We start from the raw sequence: 24,760 nt of genomic DNA on the forward strand, positions 1-24,760 counted from the left end.
ATTGTAATAATTGATTTTGTCAGTTGTTTGATAAATTACTTAATTATGGCTGATTCAAGTTCAACTAGTTTAAGGTATTACCAGGTTAAGCAAGGCTTCATATGATGCACATTATATTTGTGCCTCTTGCAGAGGACAGGATTGCACAATTAGTAACACTTGCCAGGAATGTGAAAGCTGTTATGAAAAAGCATGGAAGAATTTGACATCACATCTCACTAAACTAGGAAGCGATAAGAAGAGGAAGGCGGCTGCTAGAGCCGGGAGTAAATTAGCTAGTTGCTTGACTCTTTATCCCTTAAACGCCTAAGGGGCATAATAAAAATCGTCTCCCGTATGACTAGGGGGTCTCTGAGTGAGTGGCGTCACCCCCCCAAAAAAAAAATCACGGCGCGCTTAGTTTTCAAGATTAAAGTTTTTTTTTTTTTTTTTTTTTTTTTTTTTTTTTTTTTTTTTTTTCCTGAAGTTTAGTAGCAACCATCAGAAATGGAAAAAAATATAATTATCATATATAAATAATGCGTCGTATGATAGCGCGAAAACAAAATTTCATATATAATTGTATTCAAATCGCGCTGTGAGCAAAACAGTTAAAGCTAACGAGTTAATTTTGTTTCCATTGTATTGTACACTAAATTGAAATCATTTTGGTATTTAACACATTGTAAAACGATCAAAGCAACACAGAGAAAATATTATCACAAAATGATGCATGAATTAGTAACGCGCGGATGTAAAAAAAAGGGTTTTTCAAAACTTCACCATAAATCTAAATATTTTTCTAGAGACTACCAATTTGTTTCAAAATGAAGATAAATGATTGAATATTACTATACTGTAAGAGTTTTAGCTTATACAATTGCAGTTTTCGACCATTTCGGATGAGTTAAAGTTGACCGAATGTCGAATTTTTTGTACATATTTTTTTTATATGCAAATATTTCAAAAATATTTTTTTATATGCAAATATTTCCAAAATGTGAAAAGCTACAACCTTCAATTATTTTTTTTGTATTCTACATGAAATTGCGCACATTTTCATATATAGAACTCTATGGAACGCCTAATATGAAACTGAGCAAATATTCCGAGAATGCGACGTACGCATTTCGGAGATTTGCGGCGGAGAATCCGCACGCGGAGGGAAGGAAAGTTTTTTTTTTTTTTTTAAATTCACCATAAATCTCAATATTTTACTTGAGACTTTGAATTTGTTTCAAAATGAAGATAAATGACTGAATGTTACTAGACTGTAAGAGTTTTAGCTTACAATTGCATTTTTCAACCATTTCGGTAGAGTCAAAGTTGACCAAACGTGGTTTTTCTCTATTTATCATGATTTATATGCAAATATTTTGAAAATGAGAAAAGCTACAACCTTCAATTATTTTTTGTTGTATTCTACATGAAATTGCACACATTTTCATATATAAAACTTTATGTAACGGCTAATTTAAAATGATGCAAACATTACAAAAAACGCATGTGTGAATTTTTCGGAAGAGTTACCGTGCGGACGTAAGGAAAATGTTTTTTTTTTTTTTTTTCTTTCTTTTTCATAAATTCACTATAAATCGAAATATTGTGCTAGAGACTTTCAATTTGTTGCAAAATGAAGGTAAATGATTGAATATTACTAGAATATAAGAGTTTTAGCTTACAATTACATTTTTTTACCATTTCGGTAGAGTCAAAGTTGACCGAAGATTGAAATTTTGGCACTTATCTTTATTTATATGAAAATTTTTCAAAACTGATAAAAGCTATAACCATGGGTTGTTTTTAGTTGTATTGTGCATGAAATTGCGCACATTTCCATATATATAAGACTTTATGTAACGGTTAATTTAACCCTCTTAAGCCGGAGCCCTAAAAATCAAAACGTCTCCCGTATGCCGGGCCTGGTTTGGAGTGAGCGCGGAAGTGGAAAAAATAATTTTTTCAAAAAATTACAGCGCGCGTACTTTTGAAGATTAAGAGTTCATTTTTGGCTCCTTTTTTTGTCATTGCCTGAAGTTTAGAATGCAACCATCAGAAATGAAAAATAATATCATTATCATATGTAAATAATGCGATATATGGTAGCGAAAAAAAAAAATTCATACATAATTGTATTCAAATCACGCTGTGCAGAAAACGGTCAAAGCTAACCAGTTACTTTTTTTTGCGTTGTATTGTACACTAAATTGCGATCATTTTGATATATAATACATTGTAAAACAATAAAAGTAACACCGGAAAAATATTATCACAAAATGATGTACGAATTCGTAACGCGCGGACGCAAAAAAATATTTTTTTCAAAAATTCACCGTAATTCTAAATAATGTTCTAGAGACTTCCAATTTGTTTCGAAATAAGACAAAATGATTGAATATTACGATACTGTAAGAGTTTTAGATTAGAATTGCAGATTTCGACCATTTCGGACGAGTTAAATTTGACCGAATGTCGAAATTTTAATATATATATTTTTTCATATGCACATATTTCGAAGATGGAAAAAGCTACAACCTTCAATTATTTTTTATTGTATTCTTCATGAATTTGCGCACATTTTGATATATGAAACTCTATAAAAAGGCTAATATGAAAAGGAGCAAATATTAGGATAATGCCATGTACGTATTTCGGAGACTTGCGGCCGCGAATCGGCGCGCGGAGTGAAGGTAAATATATTTTTCAAAAATTCACCATAAATCACAATATTGTTTTAGAGACTTCAAATTTGTTTCAAAATGAAGAAACATGACGGAATATTACTAGGCCGTAAGAGTTTTAGCTTACAATTGCGTTTTTCAACTATTTCGGTAGAGTCAAATTTGACCGAACGTGGTTTTTTTTTCTATTTATCGTGATTTATATGCAAATATTTCGAAAAAAGAGAAAAGCTACAACCTTCAATCATTTTTAGTTGTATTCTACATGAAATTGCTCACATTTTCATATATAAAACTTTATGAAACAGCTAATTTTAAATGGTGCAAACATTTCGACAATCGCACAAAAAAATTCTGATTTTTTCGGAAGAGTTACCGCGCGAACGTAATTTTTTTTTTTTTTCATAAATTCACCATAAATCAAAATATTGTGCTAGAGACTTCCAAGTCGTTGCAAAATGAAGGTAAATGATTGAATATTACTAGAATATAAGAGTTTTAGCTTACAATTACATTTTTTTACCATTTCGGTAGAGTCAAAGTTGACCGAAGATTGAAATTTTGGCACTTATCTTTATTTATATGAAAATTTTTCAAAACTGATAAAAGCTATAACCATGGGTTGTTTTTAGTTGTATTGTGCATGAAATTGCGCACATTTCCATATATATAAGACTTTATGTAACGGTTAATTTAAAATGGTGCAAACATTACGACAATCGCACGTATGATTTTATCGGAAGAGTTAACGCGCGGACGTAAGGAAAAAGTTTTTTTCATAAATTCACCATAAATCGAAATATTGTGCTAGAGACTTCCAATTTGTCGCAAAATGAAGGTAAATGATTGAATATAAAATATAAGAGTTTTAGCTTACAATTGCATTTTTTGACCATTTCGGTAGTCAAAGTTGACCGAAGGTTGAAATTTTGGCACTTATCGTTATTTATATGAAAATATTTCAAAACTGATAAAAACTACAATCATGAGTATATTTTTGTTGTATTCTACATATAAATGCGCACATTTTTATATATAATACTCCATGTAACGGCTAATTTAAAATGGTGCAAAAATTATGTCAAAGTGACGAAATAATTTCTGAGATGTGTCACTGATACTTTTTAGTGCAATAAGAAAGAAATTCGCGCTTGCGCGCCTGCATAATGATTGTAAACAAAACAACACCTTGATCCATGAACTCCCAGCATCCCCAAAGGCGCATGATTCAAAAGTTTTCGGCTCGTAAGCGTAAGAGTATTTTTCCGCAAATTTTTAAAAATACTTTATGTCGACGTAAATTACGTCCGTTCGGCACCCAAAAGACAATTTATCTCGACGTAAAATATGTCCAATAGCCGTTTAAGGGTTAAGAAGGTGAGTACCTAAATACCTGTTGTTACCTCTATTTAAAATATTTCCGGTATCCCGAGTCGTCCTGTCTCAAATATTTCATGTATCCCGAATCCTCCAGCTCCTCCTCTACCTGAATCTTGTACATTGGAACCCAAAGCTTGGAGAATAGGAGAGATAAAAAATTTGGGTGCTGGTAAGTACTGTAACCCAACTAGGTGAATCAGTGAAATTCTTAATGGATAAATTTAATAAAAGTGAAAGTGAAGTGATTGTGGAGAGGTGTCTACCTAGCCCGCCAGGGAGCAAGTATACTGGAGCCCCAAGGGATGTTGGTAGGGTCTGCCCACAGGTAGTCGGCCCCTCAGTCGAACCAGGTTGCAATACAGGGTAATTGGAGAGGCGTCTCAAATGTCCACTCTCTCTCCTCAAGCCCAGGAAAGTCCAGTCCAGATTTGGGGCGCCAGTAGCATTATTTTAGGGAGTCTCGCCCATTGAAGAGACGCCACTCTTTTTTTTGAGCATTCTCCTACACCTTGCAAAAGGCTGAAAGAGCCTTGAAGAAGCCAACAAGCTTTTGCAGTTTGTGGGATATTCCCGAGGACTATTGTCAGATCAGGAAGCCCCAGACTGTCACTATTTGGCGCCTAGATGATAGATGTCGACATCAAAGCACCCAAGGACTCATAGGCGCCCAGGAGCGCCCTAGTGCCCATTGTTGCCAAATTCTCGCTTGTCATGGGAGTGCCCAAAAGTGTCCTTTCGAAATGGCATTATCAGTTATATTCTACTGGTGAAGTTCCTTTCTTGGGAGTGGCTGCCTCATTCCAGTGGGGACTTCTCTGTGCTGATAGATTCATCATGCAGTCTGCCTTTACTGCGGCCAAGATGATGTTTTCTGGTAAGGAAATCGATCACCTTTTAAAGAACATCTTCAAGATGCTAGAAGTACAGTTGTCCCCCTATTTGCAGGGGATGCATACCAGACCTCCCGCGAATACTTGGAACCCCCCCCCCCCCTAAAATGCTTATAACTTCCTATCTTGAACATGTAAACACCAAAGTATCCCTAAAAATACCATCCTATATCAAATATACATTGAAATATTGTCCTGTTATGGTACATATTAATCTTTGAAATATTATTGATACTCTTTCAAAGTAAATCTTACATTTTATGGTTAAAAATACATGGGTACATACTGTGGTACTTAGTTATGTACATGTGAATAATCCAGTCCCCCCATAAGTATTCAGTCATGCATGTTTTCTTTTATTACAGTTACTATTTAAGTCATCAAGAAACGAGAGAGAGAGGAAGAAAAGAGAGAGAGAGGAGAGATCGAGAGATAGAGAGAGAGAAACGAGAGAGAGAGAGAGAGAGAGAAGGAGAGTAAGGAAGAGAGAGAGAGAGAGAGAGAGAGAGAGTTGAAAACATACAAATTGCATAAAGGACAGGTATCTTGAAGGAAGGGCTCTGGGAAATCTGAATCCAGTCCTAGACTACTACTTTGATGCATCGGACACAAGTTGGGGAGCACACCTGGGAGACAAGGAGACATCAGGAACTTGGTTTCTGGAGGAGAGCAAATCCCATATAAACAACCAGGAACTGAAGGCCATTCACTTGGGTCTTCTTCACTTCCAAGAGGAAGTGAGATACACAGTGATAGCAGTGCATTCTGACAACACCACAGTACTGGTATATAAAGTTGATAAGTGGGACGCACTCCTTTTCGCTCTTTGAAACAGTGAGAGCTTTTCTGCTTTGGGCAGATCAGAACGGGACAAGGTTAGTTTCCTATTTCATTTAGGGAAAACTAAATGTTTTAGGGGATAGTCTAAGTCAAAATCATCAAGTCCTTCCTACAGAGTGGACTTTGGACCTTTTGAGTATGCGAGGACCTATGGAAGTTGTGGGGGAGACCTTTTCTGGATCTACATATTTGCCACTGGTCCAACCTTGATGTATACGCCTTTTCCCCCATTCAACTTTATAAGAGAGGTGCTAAATAGGGGATTGAGTAGCTCCCTATTGGCCACAACAAGAATGGTTTGCCAATCTACTAGACCTGTTAGTAGACTACCTAAGACTCCAACCCACCATTCCAGAGCTGCTCAGCCTTATTTCAGGCGGTTTCACCAAAACCTATTCACTCTGGCCTTGACAGGTTTTCAACTGTCTTCAAACATCTTCTATTGAAGGGTTTTTCAAGAGCAGCGTCTCAAGCTATAGGCAATATTAGACGACAATCCTCCAACAAAGTATACCGGGCAAAGTGGTCCATCTTTAGGTTGTGTTGTACGTAGAAGAAATAACATCACTTCTTACAACTCTGACTCATATAGCAGATTTCCTCCCTTAAGATTTTTTGAAGGGTTTGTCATAGTCAACAATTGGGGCCTATAGATGAATGCTGAGTTCAGTTTTTCGTAATAGAGGCATGGAGATTACATCAAACCAAGACATCTCGGACCTCATTAGATATTTTGACTGCAATTTGTACCTATGAGAGACTTAACCAGGAAAACTGTTTCTCATGGCTCTAGCAACAGCAAAAAGGGCTAGTAAAATCCACACCATAGATAAAATGGTTGGCTTTTCACAATGAGATGCAGTGTTCTTTTTTGTTGGTCTTTCTAGCAAAAAATGAATTAACCCTTGAAACCATGGCTGAGATTATTTACGGATTTACGGTTAAAAATTTATTGGGTATGGTAGGCACAGAGGATGAAAGATCTCTGTGTCCTGTGAGAGATCTTAGGTACTATCTCCATAGGACTGTGAAGGTCAGGGGACCAATGAGCAACTTGTGCTCAGTCAAGAATCCTTCAAGGCCATTATCATAAGAGACCTTGTGGCGGGATCACAAGCTAAAAAACACAACAACTCTTGAAACACTTGTACTTACCATATACTTGACACACTCATGGCGAGGAGCTGCCCTGTCCACTGGATGTGGCCGTCATAACATAATGCACCAACAAACAACCAAGGATTACAATCACTAACAATGTAAAAAAAAAAAAAAAAGACAAGTTAAGACAAACACAACCCCCCACAACTTCTGGAACACACAACTACAACAGAAACTCACAAGCACAACTTCAGAAACAGGCACAATAACCTTCCAACATACAACATCAACAAAAATTCAAACAACAACTTCAAAAACACTCACTCTAACTGACCATCAATAATTATTCAAGAATGCTGCCAAAAAACTGACTCCCCACCACAGGCTCTGATCACAGACTGACTGACTTCCCAGAACTCTGATCACAAACTGACTCTGATTGACACGGCATCCACACCTGCAGACAACCCAGAACTCACCAATAAGCAGTTCGTTTGCTAAACATCAATCTGCCGATACTCTCTCTCTCTCTCTCTCTCTCTCTCTCTCTCTCTCTCTCTCTCTCTCTCTCTCTCTCTCTCTCTCTCTCTCTCTCTCTCTAAGATGTTTTCAAATGAAACAGATTGTCCCTCCGTAACCTTATTCGTGAGGTTGTTTACAGGTAGGAGAGGATCATTATCTTAACTAGAAAGTGAAGGCTCATGAAGTAAGAGCAGTGGCACTCTCTTTTTCCTTCAATCATAACTTGTCTCTGGTTTCTATCCTGGAACCAACTTTCTGGAGATGTAAGTCTGTGTTTGCAATACATTACTTGAAGGAAATCAAAACTCCTTATTACAATTGTAAAACTGGGACCCTTGTCAGTAGCAGGTGCAATAGTCTTTACTTGTTCTTTCAATAGTGATGGAATTCTGTTTTTTTGGTGAATAGGCATTATAGTATTTGGATATTAATTTTATTATGTTCAGCCCTGGGCAGGGGCCTCAGTGATCATAATACTCTTCAACTAGGAAGTCTCTGTGGTGGTAGAGGTGTTTCACAGCTGCACCGTTGCACCACTACAGGTTGAGAAGAGCGCTTATTAGAGGCAGTACCTACTTGAAACAGCTCTCTCCCCAGGTAAGGAACACCTGAAGTTTAGTAAGGATCTCAGGAAAATATTTGATATATTTATTTATATAATCTACGTCAATAAATCCCCACCACCCTGCAATGTGGGATTCAGCTATGTAATTACTGGGTTAGTTACGCTAATAAAATAGTGTTTTTATAATAAAATTAAGTTTTATTAGTACTTACCCAGTAATTACAAATACATAGCACCATCCTCCTCCTCTCTTGTGGACAGTTTTTCTACTTTGAAGAGGAAACAAATTGAGGTATTTTCATGTAGTTGTTCCTCTTCTCCCCAGAAAGTGGATGGAGCCTATTCACCTACCGGACAGTTAAAGAAGTATTACTGCAAATGTTTAAATTCAAGCTGCTGCTGAAGTAGAAACTACAGCTATGTAATTACTGTCTTAAGTACTAATAAAACTTCATTTTATTATAGAAATACCATTTTTGTTTTCTTTCAGCAACATGATGGTGATGTCACAAGTTTAGACTTCATCACTGATGCTGTGTCAACAGTAATGAGTGAGATGGGATTATCTTCAGATATGAAGACTTTAAGTCTCAAAGATTCTTCTCCAGTGAATGAGGTATGAACATTTTTAGCTGTATCATAGAGAAAACACCCTGACATTACTTTTTTTTTAAGTTAGAACAAAGGTTTATGGTGTAAAGAAAATCTCTGCAGCTATAGATTATGCAAAACTGTTGGAAGCTTGGTTTACAGGGAAAACTCAGTCATGAGAAAGGTCAAGATGTTGTAGGGAATATACTAAAACATCTGAAAAATAAGACTAATGTTTCAATTAAATATGTATTGAAGGTAGTTGACTGTTAGTGTTCTTGTGTCATCTTTTGTTTATTATTGAATATCTGATATATCATTATTGATGTTATGTATAGTTGGCGTATATTATTTTTGAAAACCTGCTAGAGTACTATAAGAATTTTTAACGTATTACAATGGAAGCTGTACAATTTACTATAGAGAACATTGGCTAGCTCTCCTTTTACCAGTTGCATATGGTATTATTCACAACTGTGAGTGTTTAATCACAATCCCATTATTGTTATCTGCGCCCTCATTTGTGGTTTTCGTTGTCTCCACACACCCTTTTATCTAATAGATAAAAAAACGACTGGTAGTAGTTTGGTGCAATGACTTTTTGGATCCTTGGTTAGCAGTCTCACATTTTTTATGGGTATTATCATTAGCTCTATCCAGATTTCCCCAGGTTATTTCCTCACCACAAGATTACTTTTATTCAGTGTTTTTTTTTAAGTGTTTCAACAATCTCCTTTTCACGTTACTGTAAATTTACACATTAAAACAAAAACTGGAAAAGTAATTATACCTATATATTAAATGTGAAGCTAACTTTGCCAGCCGGCTTAAGCAAAACAAATGCTACATTGTCCATGTGGAAGATTTTGAAGGAATTACAGCATACAAGTTAAAAATATATGAGTAGATAAAGGAATAATTCCTCTGGGTTTAAGTAAAAGTCCCAAGCAGAACTAACCTATTGCCTAAGTGTGAATGTAAACAATTGGTTATTGATCTCTTCCACACTGTTTTATGCAAGAGCTTGCAAAACCTATTGTCAGTTGTGTACATAGGGACATGGGCAGATGATAGTATTCTCTTACCTGCTTTTATTTCTTTAGATGATTCGTTCTGATTCGTTCTGGTTCTGTTGATTTCTTTACTTTAATATTCTTCTCAATTGGTAGTCTGGATTTGTAGTATCAAGTGTCTCAGGAGTGTTTAAGTGAGACGAACGGCAGAGTATTTTTCCTTTACTAATGCAAAGAAATAAAAGTTAACAGCTTACACAAGTTATAACTTAAGATTAAAAAAATCTAATTATGTAATCTGGTTAGGACCACTATAATGCTCTGGAAAGATATTGTTTCTTTCTTGTATGACGGCGGTTGGTCCTCTCCTTCGGTTCTGCTGCTCTGCAATCAGCTACTCACGATCGCCTTGGCTCAACCCCCTAAGGCAGTGTTCCAGGTCTCCACCTAATTGAGGTCAGGATTAGTGGAGCTGACTCTCTCTTATCTTACCCCATCCCCTTTTTAGTGGGGTTATCATGTTAATTCCTCCTCTTGAAGGTGGAGCATGCTAAATTAACATGTTAATACCTCCTCTTGAAGGTGGAGCTTCCTAATCGATGGAAGCTGAGGGTGTCGGGTGCGAGGTCACAGATCAACAAGTTTATGGTGGTCTTAAGATTTCGATTGCAACAGTGTTTTGGCTGTTGCTGCTTTCCCGTCTTGCCAGTGTCTTGTGACTAACACATTTGTTCCGTCTACGCCTTGATACCTACGTCTGACTCGCACACACCAGGGCTAAACTCTCTCTCTCTCTCTCTCTCTCTCTCTCTCTCTCTCTCTCTCTCTCTCTCTCTCTCTCTCTCTCTCTCTCTCTCTTGTGCGCCACCCTATCTAATAGTATTTCTCATAGCTATCATTACATCACTCGGTAACCTACCAAACATTGTCCTCAATGTTTTTATATAATAAGAAAATGGATATAATAGGAAGAGTCAATGAATGCAACAATACATGTATAAAAAAATTTGTTTCTCCAACTCTAGAAGAAAGAGACAAGTTTAATAAAACATTGTAAAAAAATCATAGTAAAGTTGAATATACCAACCCATATGTTTAATAATGATGAGCATATTAAATGAATACTCAGAGCAAATTATGAAAAACATATGATGTTTACAACAATGTTAATCATTGTGCATCTGCTTTCACTACTGCCAGTAACCCTTGTATCATTTTGATAATCAAATGTCTCACTATTATGATAAACAAAACAATGGTTATTACTATTACCATCAGATTGAATAATGATAACACTGGAGAGACTCTTTGACATAATTCAAATATCCATCAACTTAGTTCAAATTTTCAAGTTTCTTTAATTCTAACATAGTTTAAATTCTTCTATTTCATATGTGTATTCTTATATGGCACATGTTTGTTCAAACAGGCATAACGGGATGAGTTCCAGTTATTGGAGCCATAAGGGTTCTTATGGCACGTCATAAGAGTGCTATGGCGCCAATAACTGGTTATTGGCACCATAAGTGCCATTATGGTGCCATAAATCACTTGAGTTTTGGTTAATGGCAGTTTCCACTTATCGACACACCCGCGGGAACAGAACCCCTGCCCATAACCGGGGACTGCCTGTATGTCTGATCTGCTATAACTAATTTACATGACGTTGCAAAAGATTTAACATTTTTTAACTTCAATTTGGTGGTGACATGAAAACTATGGCTACAACAGTGTCTAATGGAAACGCAAAAATATCTTCATCACTATACGTAGTTGCTTCAAAAGTCTTATTAAAATGGTTGTGTACGCATATCCTTTTCTTGATTTTGTTAGAGCTGTTACAAGATTTTACAGAGTTTTTAACCAACAGCTTCTAACAGGCCAAATGGAGTTCAAGTTCTTTAGTTGGTGGAAGGGGTGTTAAGCCAGTCAACTCCATTGTTCACGTGTTTTCTGATTTTCTTTCTTTTTCTTTGCTAGTTGTTTCTCTCTTCCATTTCACATGTCTTTGAGCTTTGTGGACTAGATTTAGGTTCCTCTATGGAGCTGAAGAGTCGTCCAACATTCATCTGATTCATCTGAACCTTCTGATTAGGATATGTTCAAAATCTGAAGAATTTTACTAAGCCTCTTTGCTAGACAATGCAAGAAGCCTTAGTGCTGGATTTCACACTAAGTTGGGTTTTCTTTTTTCATGCCCTCTAGGAGAATTACATGTGCTTGATGTTTGACTTGAGTGTGGTTGTCATTTGCTTCAGACTTGATTGTAAAGACCCAAACACCAGGCAGTGAGGACATTTCTGCAGCTCCCAATTCCTTTCTTTCCCTTGCTTCGCACCTGAGTAATGAGGAATAACTTATTTTGAGTCCATTGAAAACCATTTGTCACTACCTGTATAGAATAAATTCTAGGACAGTTGTCTCCAGACTGTTAATCCCTATAAGGCAGTAAAAGAATCAGGTGACTTGCTAAGGCAGGTCATCTTTAGAGCCTACCATGATAGAGGGCAAAGCAGAGTTATGTTCATGAAGTCAGAGACTTATCTACTTATTTTGCCTTTACATTAGATATGAATATTTCTTATATTCAGATACAGGTACATGCCATTGCCAATCCTTATTTGCTGAGGTTGGGCTAAAAGACATAACTCACAGGTCAGGTTTGGATGTGTATTCATGTGGACGAATAGATTCTGTTGTCAAGTTATACCTTTGTTGGAAGGCTTAAGGGAATTATCTCTTTTGTCTATGTAAGTCTACATATGTCTTTTTATCTATTCATTGTCATCCTAACAGAGACAGGCTTCTAGGGCCATTAGCCCCTACGTTCAGTAATTTTTGACACTCAGGATGTTGATGAATGTTGAAGTTACTAGAGCCTTGGTTCTTGTAGGCATTTGCATGTTTGAATGTTAATGCAGTATTATAACAAAAGATTTTTCATACAAACCCAACACTCACACCGTGATCTGTCTCCTAGCCTCGCTAGTTTTGCAGCCACATTTCAGACTACAAGAGAAGTGAGTAAAGGGATTAATGGTTGAATGAGGTTCCAGGTGGATCGTGTGTTGTCTTGCTACTGATTGTTGTCTATTTGTTAGACTAAGGAGTGTAGTATGGGGACATAAGAAAACCCTACGTGTAAGTATATATGAGAGATGGGATTATTTGGAAAACCTAATTTTGTTACTAAATTTTTCACAGTAAACTAGGTAGTTTCTATTTACGGCAGATATAATTATAAATCATGAAATAGACTTTTCTTATATTTGTTACATTTGTGTATTAGAATGACCATTGATTCAAAGTTAAGATTTCATGATATCAGTGAAAATAAATTACTTTGGTTCCATAACTATGGAATGTAAAGTTTTTCCATAACTTACAAATGTGTAGTCTTTCTATAACTTTGAAATGCAGTTTTTCCTTATTAATAAAAATTTCTTGCTAAAAGAAAATATAATTGATTTCACAGGAAGTAACAGACACAAGTGGAATGAATGGATATGTTGAAAATAAGACTGTGATTCCCTCTGATATAGAGCTTTCTTCTTTGGTGTCACACATCCAAGATTTGTTGCCGGATTTGGGTGCAGGTTTTATACAACAATGCCTTCAGTAAGTACAAGTTTTTTTTTTTTTTTTTATCTAAAACCATGGCAGATTATTTGACTATTACTCCTCTAAAATTTGGCTGTCAGTTAAAACTATAGAGTGGTCTTTATTTAATGTATTTCCAAGTATGTAGTGTGTGCCATTGCTGTATTGCTGTAGTTTTAATTTTTAATTTTATAGTAATGTTTGTATGAAAAATCTTGTTATTATCCTGTTTATATAGATTTTCACTGATTGTAATAAGAGGAATGGCTTTCTGTAACATACTCTAATACCTAGTACATGGAATGTTAACCAAGAGTCAAATCATTCATTCACAAGAGGAGATTTTGCTTACTACTCTCTCAGGTGGTTCCGCTTATGTTACGAATTTCCTATGCTGCATGTCTTATAGCCAGGGTGATACCTTTTAAGTACTTTAGCTTGTTAACTCAATAAATGGCAAAATGATAAGATTGAATAGTATCATGATTAATAATATTCTTTCTGTGTACCAAATAAGATAGATGATGTCACAAGGTACTCAGGATTATGAAGAATAATAGAGTTGGAGATTTTTTTTATGGCCAAATTGTATTACTACGAGACAAAATGGAGAAGAGAATGGTATTAAGGACCCAAGTTGAGATAGATAAGCATGTCTTAGAAGAGGTAGGGCATTTCTGTACCTTGGTATTACAGTGGACTGTGCATCAGGATTTGAGAGGGTAAGAGAGTAGCTGAAGCATTCAGGAAATGGAGAGTTTTTATACTGCTGGTTAATAACAATGTCCCATTGGTTGAGAGAGCAAAGGCATAAGATGGGTACAAACCCTCTGCTGCTACACCAAAAGCGTGGACGGTGAAAAGGGAAATAGAGAAAAGTTTTCATTCAAAGGTTTAATTATAGAGTAAAGGTTCATGTTTGAAGAACAGTGGGAAAATCATACCATGAATGAGGAATTGGTGGAGAAATGTGGTAGCAAGAGGCAGGAGAAAGACTGAGCTTGAAGATTGAGAAAAAGTTGGTCAGAGAAGCAGTAGATTGATGAAGACCTCAACGTGGTGGGAGTTGAGGCAGAAAGGGCATAGAACAGAGATGGAAGGAGAGAACTCCTTTTATATATTATCCCTGCAAGGAAAAGCTAATGTAAATCCATTTATGGTGATGACCTTGAACAGGTAGGCATTTAGGCAAACAGTGCTCAAGATAGAAGACAGTGGACAGATGTAGTTGTGTGTCTGACCACTTAAAATGAAAATGATATTTAAAATGTTAGTGATGTAACATTTTTTGGTACAATGTATGTAGTAAGAGTAGGGATCTTCAATAAATAAGAGTAGGGATCTGCAATAAATGTACATTCCAAACAAAGAATTTAAAGATAAAAATTGTAGCTGCCCATTCCTACATTATCACAGAGTATTTGAATGAAATCTATGAAATTTAATACTGAATCTTCATTTGTTTTTTAAATAGTGTTAGTTATTAGGGTTTGCATAGCCTTGATTATATTTTTATACACCCATCTTTTGTTTTCTTCATAATGATAATTTTTTATAACTAAGAAATTGTTCAGCTATGCAAAGGAGACTGTGAAGATGAATGCTCTTCATGTTTGCTTCCTAGGTACTATGAGTATTCTACTGAAGCAGTCATAAATGCTATATTAGAAGACAGTTTACCACCTTCATTGGTTACACTTGACCGCTCAGCTCCTGCTCTCAAGAAGCCAGTCCCAGATGTGCCGCCTGAAACCAGTAAAAATGAAGTAAGTTAGAGTATTGCTTTTATTTTCACTTGTGTCTTAAACATTGATATAACTGATAGATAACTAGTTGTTAAATTATGCTGTTGGAAGATATATATTAGCTATGCAATACAGGTACCTGTTGACCCTTGTTGAAAAGATCAAAATTTCTAGTGGTTTAGTTTGTTGTTTATGTTCTCAATTAAGTACTACTTTTTTATGGACTAGAATGACAGTTCATCCAAGGAGTTCAACCATTTCTCAGTAATTGCAAGATTATGATTAGAAAGGTCACAAATTAATGTGTTCAATCTTATTTTCATGTTTGAGGATTTATTAGTTTCGCCATAACTTCTGCCACCAAGTGTTATGCAAATGATATACAGAGTACATGTAGATCTGTTGTAGTTGCATTTAATTTCCAAGTACAGAGGTACCTCGAGATACGAAAGGCTCAACTTACGAAAAACTCGAGATACGAAAGCCAATATGAAAAATTTAACGGCTCTACATACGAAAAGTTTTCAAGATACAAAAGGTTTCTGAAAGTCCGAGATTCGCCCAGATAAAAATTTTGAAAATCTCCCAGCGTACCGCCATCTTAGTATTAGTAGACTCGCCACCATCCTCCTGCTCTCCCATTGGTTCCTGATGCTAGTCGCGGCCATGAAATCCTTCTCTCCTATTGGCCAGCGTCCCTCCCATCATGTATCTACTATGTACACGTGGTGGTGTGGCTCGGCCACTCGGTACCAGCATTGTTATAGTACGCACGCTGTATTTGTTTTCGGGATCGTCAATGTGTACGTATTTAAAAAAAAAGTGACCAAGATCTCTCACATGGGATAAGTGATCAAGGTCTCTCATGGGATAACTGGAAACTTTGCAAGGTTGGTAGAATCTCCACTCCCTGCTGAACAGAGGGTGTAGACCAATCATTTACAACATGCATACCAGTACGTATAATCAAGGCACTTCAGTTTATGTTGAAGGTCAGCAGCTGAACATTCGGTACCCAAATCAGTTGCAGAGAGAGCATTTGGTTGAACAGGGTTTTGATGGACACCAGGGCCAACAGAGTCATGAGGTGCAAAAAAAGAACCAAGGGATAAAAAACAAAGTTGAAATTCTGATTAAAAAAAAAAAAAAAAAAGGGCAGAAATTAAAGCCGCTTTTCATAACAATCATTTGTAGAAGACACCCCCCAAAAAGGCTCACACAGGAACATTGTGAAAAGTAGGGAGAAGCAATCTTCCTTGGATAGTTACGTATGTACGTAGCCTCACTCGAAAGGTAAGCTCCCACATTTTATGTACAGTATATTTCTTGTTACCATGTACACTGATATACACTTTATTTACAGGTTATATTTTGCATTTTTTTATTAATTTAGGTATTGAATGGTCCAAATTGTTGTAGTATTTCATTGTTTATAGGTCAATTTAGTTTTATTATGAAATTTACTGGGGTGTTTTTGGAGGGCTTGGAACGGATTAGTCATTTTATATGTAAAATGTGGTCCAAGATACGAAAACCTCATGATACGAAGGGCGCTTCGGATCGGATTAATTTCGTATCTCGAGGTACTACTGTAGTATCTTTTTTTTCATATTTGAGCCATAAGGCACACTATATATGAAAATGAGTTTTCCTAATTTGACTGTTCAGATACAGAACTAGTTGATTTTACTTTGTTCATGAAGTTAGTGTACCTTTTTTTGCTCGGAAAATAAAAGCTAATCCTGTGCACTGTATTACATCTGTACTAATTGTTTTCAGTGGAAATTTAGGCACTTAGAAAGTAGTTTACCTTTGTTTCCTCCAGCCTTGACAATATGGTTATTCTTGATTCATTTGCTTATTGTGGTTTGTAGTTATTTTAACCCCCTTGTGCACAGGCTGAAAATATAAGGGTGTAAGGTACACAACTTTTCCCACAGGCTGAAAAGAACACGCGCATGGAAAATTTTTTTGGAAAAATTCAGTACGTCTGAACTATAACTGATATACGCTTCTGGTTAGTGTTATATCGGCAAATGATTGAATTATTTCCTAAAGCAATCAGAACGTCTTTACAAAGCTTAGAAATAATAAAATCGATGTGATGAATGTAAAATTTTAAAGTAAAATTGTAGATTTTTTTGGAAATAGTCATGAAAATATAATACTTAGGTTTGGGGAGTTTGTTTTATACCTAAATTATATAGAAATGTTTGATCTTTCACATGGAAGCAATAATTTTGCTATAAATGTGTTTGCTAATGAGCTGTGATTGATTAAAAATGCTAATTTTTTACAGAGTTCAGTTTTCAGATTTTCAAACCTACTTGTGTTGACTTTTTGTATCATAGCTAAATAAGCTGGTGAGATTCATCATCTGTTGACCCAATGGTGTCAACTACATTTACTATGATTGACACAGTTTTTTTCATGAATTTTTCCTGAATATAACTTACATATGACACTGCACGCATCATCTGTGCACTTATGGAAAAAATTTATTGACGCGCTACACGTCATCAGATCACAAGAGGGTTGAAAATGTAAGAAATTTTGTCTTTGATATTTGAATGTCTGGAAATGAACAAGAGATGTTTCTTCCTAGTAGAGGGATAATGGAGCTCCTTATTTTATGGGATTTCTGATGGAATTGTTGGAAATCTGCCCATCTTAACACCTGGGATTATTCATTTCAGTGTGGCAGAGCTTGAAGACCCTTAGCAACTTGTGATTAATCCATTTGTTTGGAAATTGTTGTAGCTTTCTTATAGCATCATCATTCTTCAAAAGATTTAATTGTCTCAATGGCGGGAACTCCTGATATTATTATGTACAGTATTACAAATAATTGATTGGCATTCATCTCTTTAAATGAAGAGAATCATCTTCCTTCCTATCTTAGTTATGACAGGACTTTGTTAGGACCAAGTTTGAATTTTAGCCTAGCCTAACTTGCTTTACACAAATGCATAAGCTACCCAACTGTACGCATTCTCCAATACCAGTATACTCCTGAAACCACCTTAGATCAACAGCACAACAAGACTTACGACCGAAAAACTCCTACTCGACAGAGAGCTATCTCCTACCAACCAAACAGCACAGGCACATGTCTCCTTCTATCCCATGTTATTGTTTACATCCAACAGACGCTGCTGCCATCTTGTCTTCTATGACATCACAACACAACTTAAATACATAAACAGACACCTTCTAAAATCAACCATATGCTGTCCATATATAGGACACCCACCTTATTTCGACAATGCATGAAATACCAATAACAATTATACAATATGTAATTACACTTATCTTTTTCTCTCTCCCCTCCGACTGTTTCCTAACTTAGTCCCCTCGTAATTTCCTTCATCCTCCAATTCTTAACCCTCTTCATAATTTCTAATACTTTCCCCTGAAACTCCTGCTTTAGTTAATACATCAGCCACTTGCTCCTTTCCTTTTATCCATCTCACCTCCTTTATTTCCCCAGATTCTATGGTTTCCCTTATTGTTGCAGTATCTATTTTTAATCTCTTACTACTTACACCAGTGCTCGATTTGATGGCGGTCATTAGTGTTTTACTATCAGTATTAACCAAAGCTGCTAAATTTTTCCCTCCAACTACCCCTTCCCACAAATGTTTGAAATATATCAATCCTTCTATAGCCTCCCCAACACTCGGCTTCAGCCTCATTGGTGGATTTTGCCACTCTCCTGGATATCCTAGACTTCCACCATATGGGACTTCGCCTCTTCCCATCGTTCAAGGATATAATATAACCCAGTTGAGTATGGCCATCTTCTATGTTTCCAAATGAAGCGTCTGCATAAGCTTCCCCATAAATCTTTTCTTCTTCCATCTCACTTACTGTAACTTTGCCCATCATGCTCTTAGTTTTTTCACAATTTTAATAAGCTGCTTCATATCCTGAGTCGTTCCTTCTTTAAATGCTTTACTTAATTCACTAACATCTTATGATATTTCTGGCATGGTATGTAATGACACCCAATTCAACTGCCCTACCACTGATCTATACTCGGTTAACTCCTTTTGTTCTAGCAGTCTATTACCTGTATATCTTCTAGCCTCTGATTCTCTTATAGAATTTATTTACTGCCACTGATTAAGGGAAAATCTATTCTCCTGCTGTATTACTACGCCTATAGACTTGAACCTTTTACTGTCTTGTTCTCCTACTTGCAATTTCCCTTTCAATTTCCCAATCGTTTCATTTAAGAATCCTTCAGTTCCTCCTTAGCAAAAATATCCACATGTGTATATACAAAATGCCATTCAATTTATTGCCCTTTTTCCAAAAGAATATACGTATTAGGTTCTAGTTTACTTCTCTCACCTTGAAGCTCCTTCACTTCTTTCACCACTTTACAGTACCATGCTTTTGCTACATCCTTGAACCCATAGACGGTTTTCTTCAACTTCCATAATCCCTTCCAACCATCTTCCCTAGGTTGCTTTAAATACACTTCTCTTTGTATCTCGTCACCTTGTAAACATGCAGTTTTGACATCCAGTGTATAACAATTCCAATCTTTCACCTTTATTATGGTTAGACAGAATTTTAAAATTTCAGCATTGCATGTGGGAGCGTCCTTTTCCCATTCTGCCATCTCTTCTTCAAACCCTCTAGCTACCAATCTTGCTTTACATATCCTTCCCCCCCCCCCCCCCCCCTTTTATCTTTTCAGTTACTATCCATCTTGTAGATATAGCTTTTTATCCAACATCATTTACTTCCTCATATACATGGTTATCTCTCCAACTTTGAAGTTCTTTTTCTTTAGCTTCCATTATGCTTCTATTTTCAAATCCCAGCAACACCTCTTCATCTTCAATTTTTTCTACCTGACTATAATCCCTCAAATTAACCCACCCTTTGTCACCTGACTGCTAGTCTTGTACGAATCAGCCCATGCTTTGCTTGATCTTTTGCCTACAAGACTTAATATAGTCCATTCCTCTACTTGTCCTGTATCATTGTTTATAGCTATAACTCTATTTTCCTTTTTTAATTTTGGTATCTCTTCCATTAACTCGCCTTCTATTGACTCACTTTCCCCGGCATCTTTCACTGTTTCCTCTACCACATCTCTTTCTATAGCCTCTTCTGTGTCTGCGTTCCTTCTCCCACCTACTATTATCTCCTCTCCTTCCTGCCAATCTACATTCCCTTCATTTGGGGCATCTGATCTACCTTTCATACCATGGGATTTATCTATTCTAGCAGATATCTCTTATGTTTCTGGTGATTGTCTTTGAATCCTAGTCACATGTATCCTAGCTACTTCTTTTAAAGAATCCCCATGTTTAACTACTATTGTTTTCCCCGATACTCCCACTACCTGAGCAGGTCCTCTCCATTCAGTTTCCTTTTCCCTCATAGAATAACTCATCTCCTACCACTGCTTCTTCAAATTTATGTTCTCTGATGTTTTTGTTTAACGCTATTCTTATTTTATTACACAACTCATTTTTTATAAACACTTCTCTGGCCTTGTGCATTGCATTCAGTGTCCCTTACCATACCCTCTTCCATCTCTTTCTCTCTGCTTGAAGGACTTGAACTTTCTTCTTCCATTAGGTTAGGCAGTGAAGGGTTTTTTCCAAATACTAATTGGTTGGGAGAGAAACCTCCATTATTCATTAAACAGTTCCTAGCACTCACTACCCATTTCAATGCTATGGACCAATCTACTTCCTCCTCCATCATCTTTCTTACACTTCCTTTGATCATGCCTACGGACATAATCCGTTGCTCTACAGAGAATCCGATGCTGTGGCTAATACTTTATTTTTCCATCTTTCTGCCATCCTCCTTACTTTTTCATTTTTAAATTCTCCCCCATTGTCTGACAATATTTTGGAGGGCTCTCCAAATGTAGCAAACCAGCACTCAAAAAGTGTCTTTATTATAGTTTCTGGTCTCTTATCTTTTATCCAACAAGTCTGACAATACCTTGTTGCCATATCCACTATTACAAAAAACTTTCTCTCTTCTATCTCTCCCACATCCATCGCTACAACTACATGAAACGTTTTACTCCAAGAAAAGCCTACTATTGGTTTGGTGGGATTTCTTTTGTATATTTTACATAAATCACAATTTTCAATCAGGTCTGTTGGTATCTTTTTTATTTCCTCTTTTTCTTTTTTGATTAACCCATTACTCCATTGTTCTTCTGTGACCAAACTGTAAATGTAATTTCTTCGTGTTCTTAATTTCCCTGAGATTCTTTCCCTTCCAACCCTCCAGTAATAATTCTTCTACCTTCCTCTTCCTTATAGGTACTACTCTTAAATGACCCTGTTTGTCTTCTCTCAACTCTACTTTCATTCCCCCTAATAATTCTGTTATAACACAATTTTCTTTCAAATTTAGGGTCATACCCATTTTGCTCATGGTTTGCTTATGTGTCAGCCAGGGTATGTCACCCTGCAGAATTTCTGTCTTCAAGTAAATCTCTTGTATTTTAGTACCACAGGTATTTCTATTATTCCTTTTGACTTATAAGATGTCTCACCAAAATTAAACACTTTATTAGACTCTGTCCTAGTGTCCCTCATTCTCCTCAACTCCTCCTGACTCAAATATATGACAATGCGTGCTAGTCACAATTCCCCACAAACTGTCGATTTACAGTGTCTAAAAAATTGCATCAACCATCTCCCACGACTGTTCCACTATTTTATTAACTTCTACATAAACCTCTTCTTCTGTCCCAGTTTCTGTTTTCAGCTTATTTTCTTCTAGTTTTGTTTAAGTTTTCTTCCTATTATGAAAATTCTGAGAACAATTCCTAGCCCAATGCCATTCTGAGCTGGATATTGCACATACTGTTACCTTCCCTGCTTTGTTAATAGGATTTCTTCCACCCCTACCTCAGTTCCATCTTCCCTAATATCTCTGGTTTTCCCTCCCTCCTAGAACTCGCATTGCCTTTTGACTACCCCCACCATTCCCGTTCCTCTTTAATCCCTAATCCCTCAAATAGTCTTCATTGTTTGCGACACTGTTTTGTACTCTAATTTTTCTTGCCCACAAGCCAATAATACCATTTGTTTTTTATTTCCTGTGAGATTTGCTTGCTCTATAACTTGATAACCCTTCACTTCCCCTTCAAGTGCACCTTTCCCCATTGCTCTTTCACACTTGGATGCTGCCTTCTCGTATCTAATTAAATTGTCTGCCATCTTTTCACTAGATTCTTTTCTTATTAGATTGTATTTTTTATTCTGTAATTTTCCATTGTTGCGCTTGTTTTATTTTCTTCGTTGTTGTGTTTGAGTACTTACGGGTTTCTTTTATTCTCTTTCTCTCTTCTCTTTATAAGTCTTCTTCGTTAGCTTATTGGTAATGTTTGGAAGGTTATCTGTTATATGGGCTAACCTTCAATTATCACTTGCGATGAGTTTTCTTTTCTTAGGAACATTGTAGATTAATTTCTTTTCATTTCCATGTCTGTCAGGAGGCTTAGGCATGGATACTGACCCTTTGATTCTGGGCAAGTTAAACACCACTTAATTAATCTTATTTATAATTAGAGTATTATCACACAATTTCACTTTACGCAACACTACACAGGGAAGAGAGGGAGATTGGAAATAGCCTCCCCGTATAAGGCTTAGATCCTAACTGAATTGCTCAGACAGTTCAAGTGAAGTCTGAACCTAACTCATAAAGTTAAGCTCCTCCTTAACTTCTACTAGGACACATCCTACTACTTCTTGAGTGGCTTTCCTTACTTCCGGTGCAACCCCTAGATTAGTCTTATTGGTTCCGTTTCTCTATGGTAACCATCCACTGAAGGTGTCAAAGTTCAGATTTTCCACTGGAGTTTACAACTTATTGTTTTGGCACACTGCGGCCTGTGTTTTGTCTCGTTTTCGTAACTGCTATTTCTGCAGTCTGATACTGCCACACATCTACTCCCTTTTCTACCTCTCTTGGTAGATTCTTTCATTACTCTACCCTCACTCTATATATATATTTCTACCAGTGGATTTTCCTATCTAATTGTCCCTACATATTTATAGACAGACTCCTGTTGTTTCCTAAAACCATTACCGAGTCTTTTAGATAGGGTTTATCTAGTTTGTCTAGGATTATCTTTGAACCCTCTGTACCCGTAAGTTTATCTCTACCTAATCCTTGCGGTAGTTCTTGGGCTTTCCCTTTTAAGCTCATTCTTATTTCTATTGTGGGGTATTTTGTATCTTCATACAACAATAGCCAATCTTCGACTTGACCTTTCCATTCTTTGTAATCTTCTTGTGTCCTGCTAAACCTTGGACATTCCCTTCTCCATCTAGTCTCCCTTTGTTCACTGTCGGATCCAGGCATCTTTGATCAACCACGCTCTGCTACCAGTTTGTATTTTAGCCTAGCTTAACTTTTTTTTTATATAAATATATAATCTACCCACCTGTATGCATTCTCCAATACCAGTATACAGTTTACAGTATTAGTGTTCTCCAGATTCGCGGACTCACACATTCGTGGTTTTCTCTCGGTAACGTTTCCTTGCATTATTCATTGGAGGAGTTGGAGAGCTCCATGGTCAGGCTTATGACATAAACCCTCAAGGGGTTTGGGGTCAGTAGTTTTCGAATTTGCCCTGGAATTCGTGGCTAAGACCCAGATTCCCATGGTTCACAGTGACAGGTTGGCTACTGTTTCCACCTTAGGTTGTCGAGTTTGTTATCAGCAACCTTCAAGAATTTCTGCTTTGAACTGTCAAAGCACTTCAATGTTATCTGAAATGCTCGTCGTAGACTTTATGTTAATACAAGCCAGGCCTAGAAAGAGGTGTCCTAGAATACCCTTTCGTTTAACTAAACAAGGTGATTAGGCAAGCCTACTCCACATTGTCAAGTTCTGTCACCAATTTGGTGCATGCAGAAGCATATGACACCAGAGGAATAGGTTCCTCCCTAACATTAAGAAGAACTTTTCTGTTCATAGGTGACTCTGTCAAACCACACTCACTTTCTTCTACCTGAAGGATGTTGCCCACAGATCTTTGGACACTTTTTTTTTTTTCCTTGGGCCCAGTAGTGGCTGATCAATAAGTGTAACTCATCCAGTGCCTTTGGTGGGACAGTTTGTATCTTGCCTAAGATGCTTGTGTGTAGTAGGAAATGAGTAAGATGATTGGTCTCTTTTCTTTCCCCTTTTCCCCTTTCTTCATACCCATGGGCAGTTTGAAGAGTAGACACATCATACGCTGGAACTGGCTTGATGCAGGTAAGTGTTGCAGCCATACTGCTACTGCACTCTTTATGTACCTTAAAACATACAATCTGCTTCTCGGTAGTTTCAAGTCCTCTCTCCAGCAAGGGGAGTGAGAAGTGGTGACAAACCCGTTTCTTATGGCTAACATGATTTGTTACTTGAACAGTTACAGTTGTTTTTTACTTCCGTTATGCAGTGAATCTGAACATGTTTCATTGTATTTAAACCCAGTGGACTGAGTGTTAGATATCCGCATATTTAACATCTCAGAGGCTTAGGTCAATTTCTTTAGAATTCTTGTTTCTAATAAGATTGATCAGGTGTGCCAAACCTCCAGTCGGTTCAGGATTCTCATACTTCCCTCCAAGTGTGAGTCTCGCCTACTGTTAAGACCGAAGGTTTGTTCCGCACTTGAACAAATGGCAAATTTTTAATACAGGCAGTCCCCAGGTTACGACGTGGTTTCCGTTCTTGTGACGCGTTGTAACCCAAAAATCATTGTAAGCCAGAACATCATAAAAAATCCCAAGAAAACCTTACTTTTAATGCTTTGGGTGCATTCGAATCTACATAAACTGCATTCTTATTGCATTTTTCATTC

The 24,760-nt window shown here is 36.8% G+C and overlaps 1 protein-coding gene across 1 annotated transcript in view; it reads left to right on the top strand.

The window, feature by feature from the left end:
- LOC135197856 (activating signal cointegrator 1 complex subunit 2-like) overlaps positions 1–24,760 on the top strand; it is a 283,256-nt gene that overhangs the window by 137,777 nt on the left and 120,719 nt on the right. The window contains exons 9-11 of the mRNA XM_064225038.1: positions 8,449–8,574; positions 13,038–13,180; positions 14,787–14,928. Coding sequence (XP_064081108.1) covers positions 8,449–8,574; positions 13,038–13,180; positions 14,787–14,928 — 411 coding nt within the window. The remainder of the gene's footprint in view (positions 1–8,448; positions 8,575–13,037; positions 13,181–14,786; positions 14,929–24,760) is intronic.

This window comes from Macrobrachium nipponense, chromosome 21 (assembly GCF_015104395.2).
Source record: "Macrobrachium nipponense isolate FS-2020 chromosome 21, ASM1510439v2, whole genome shotgun sequence".
In the NCBI taxonomy this organism is placed as follows: Eukaryota; Metazoa; Arthropoda; class Malacostraca; order Decapoda; family Palaemonidae; genus Macrobrachium; species Macrobrachium nipponense.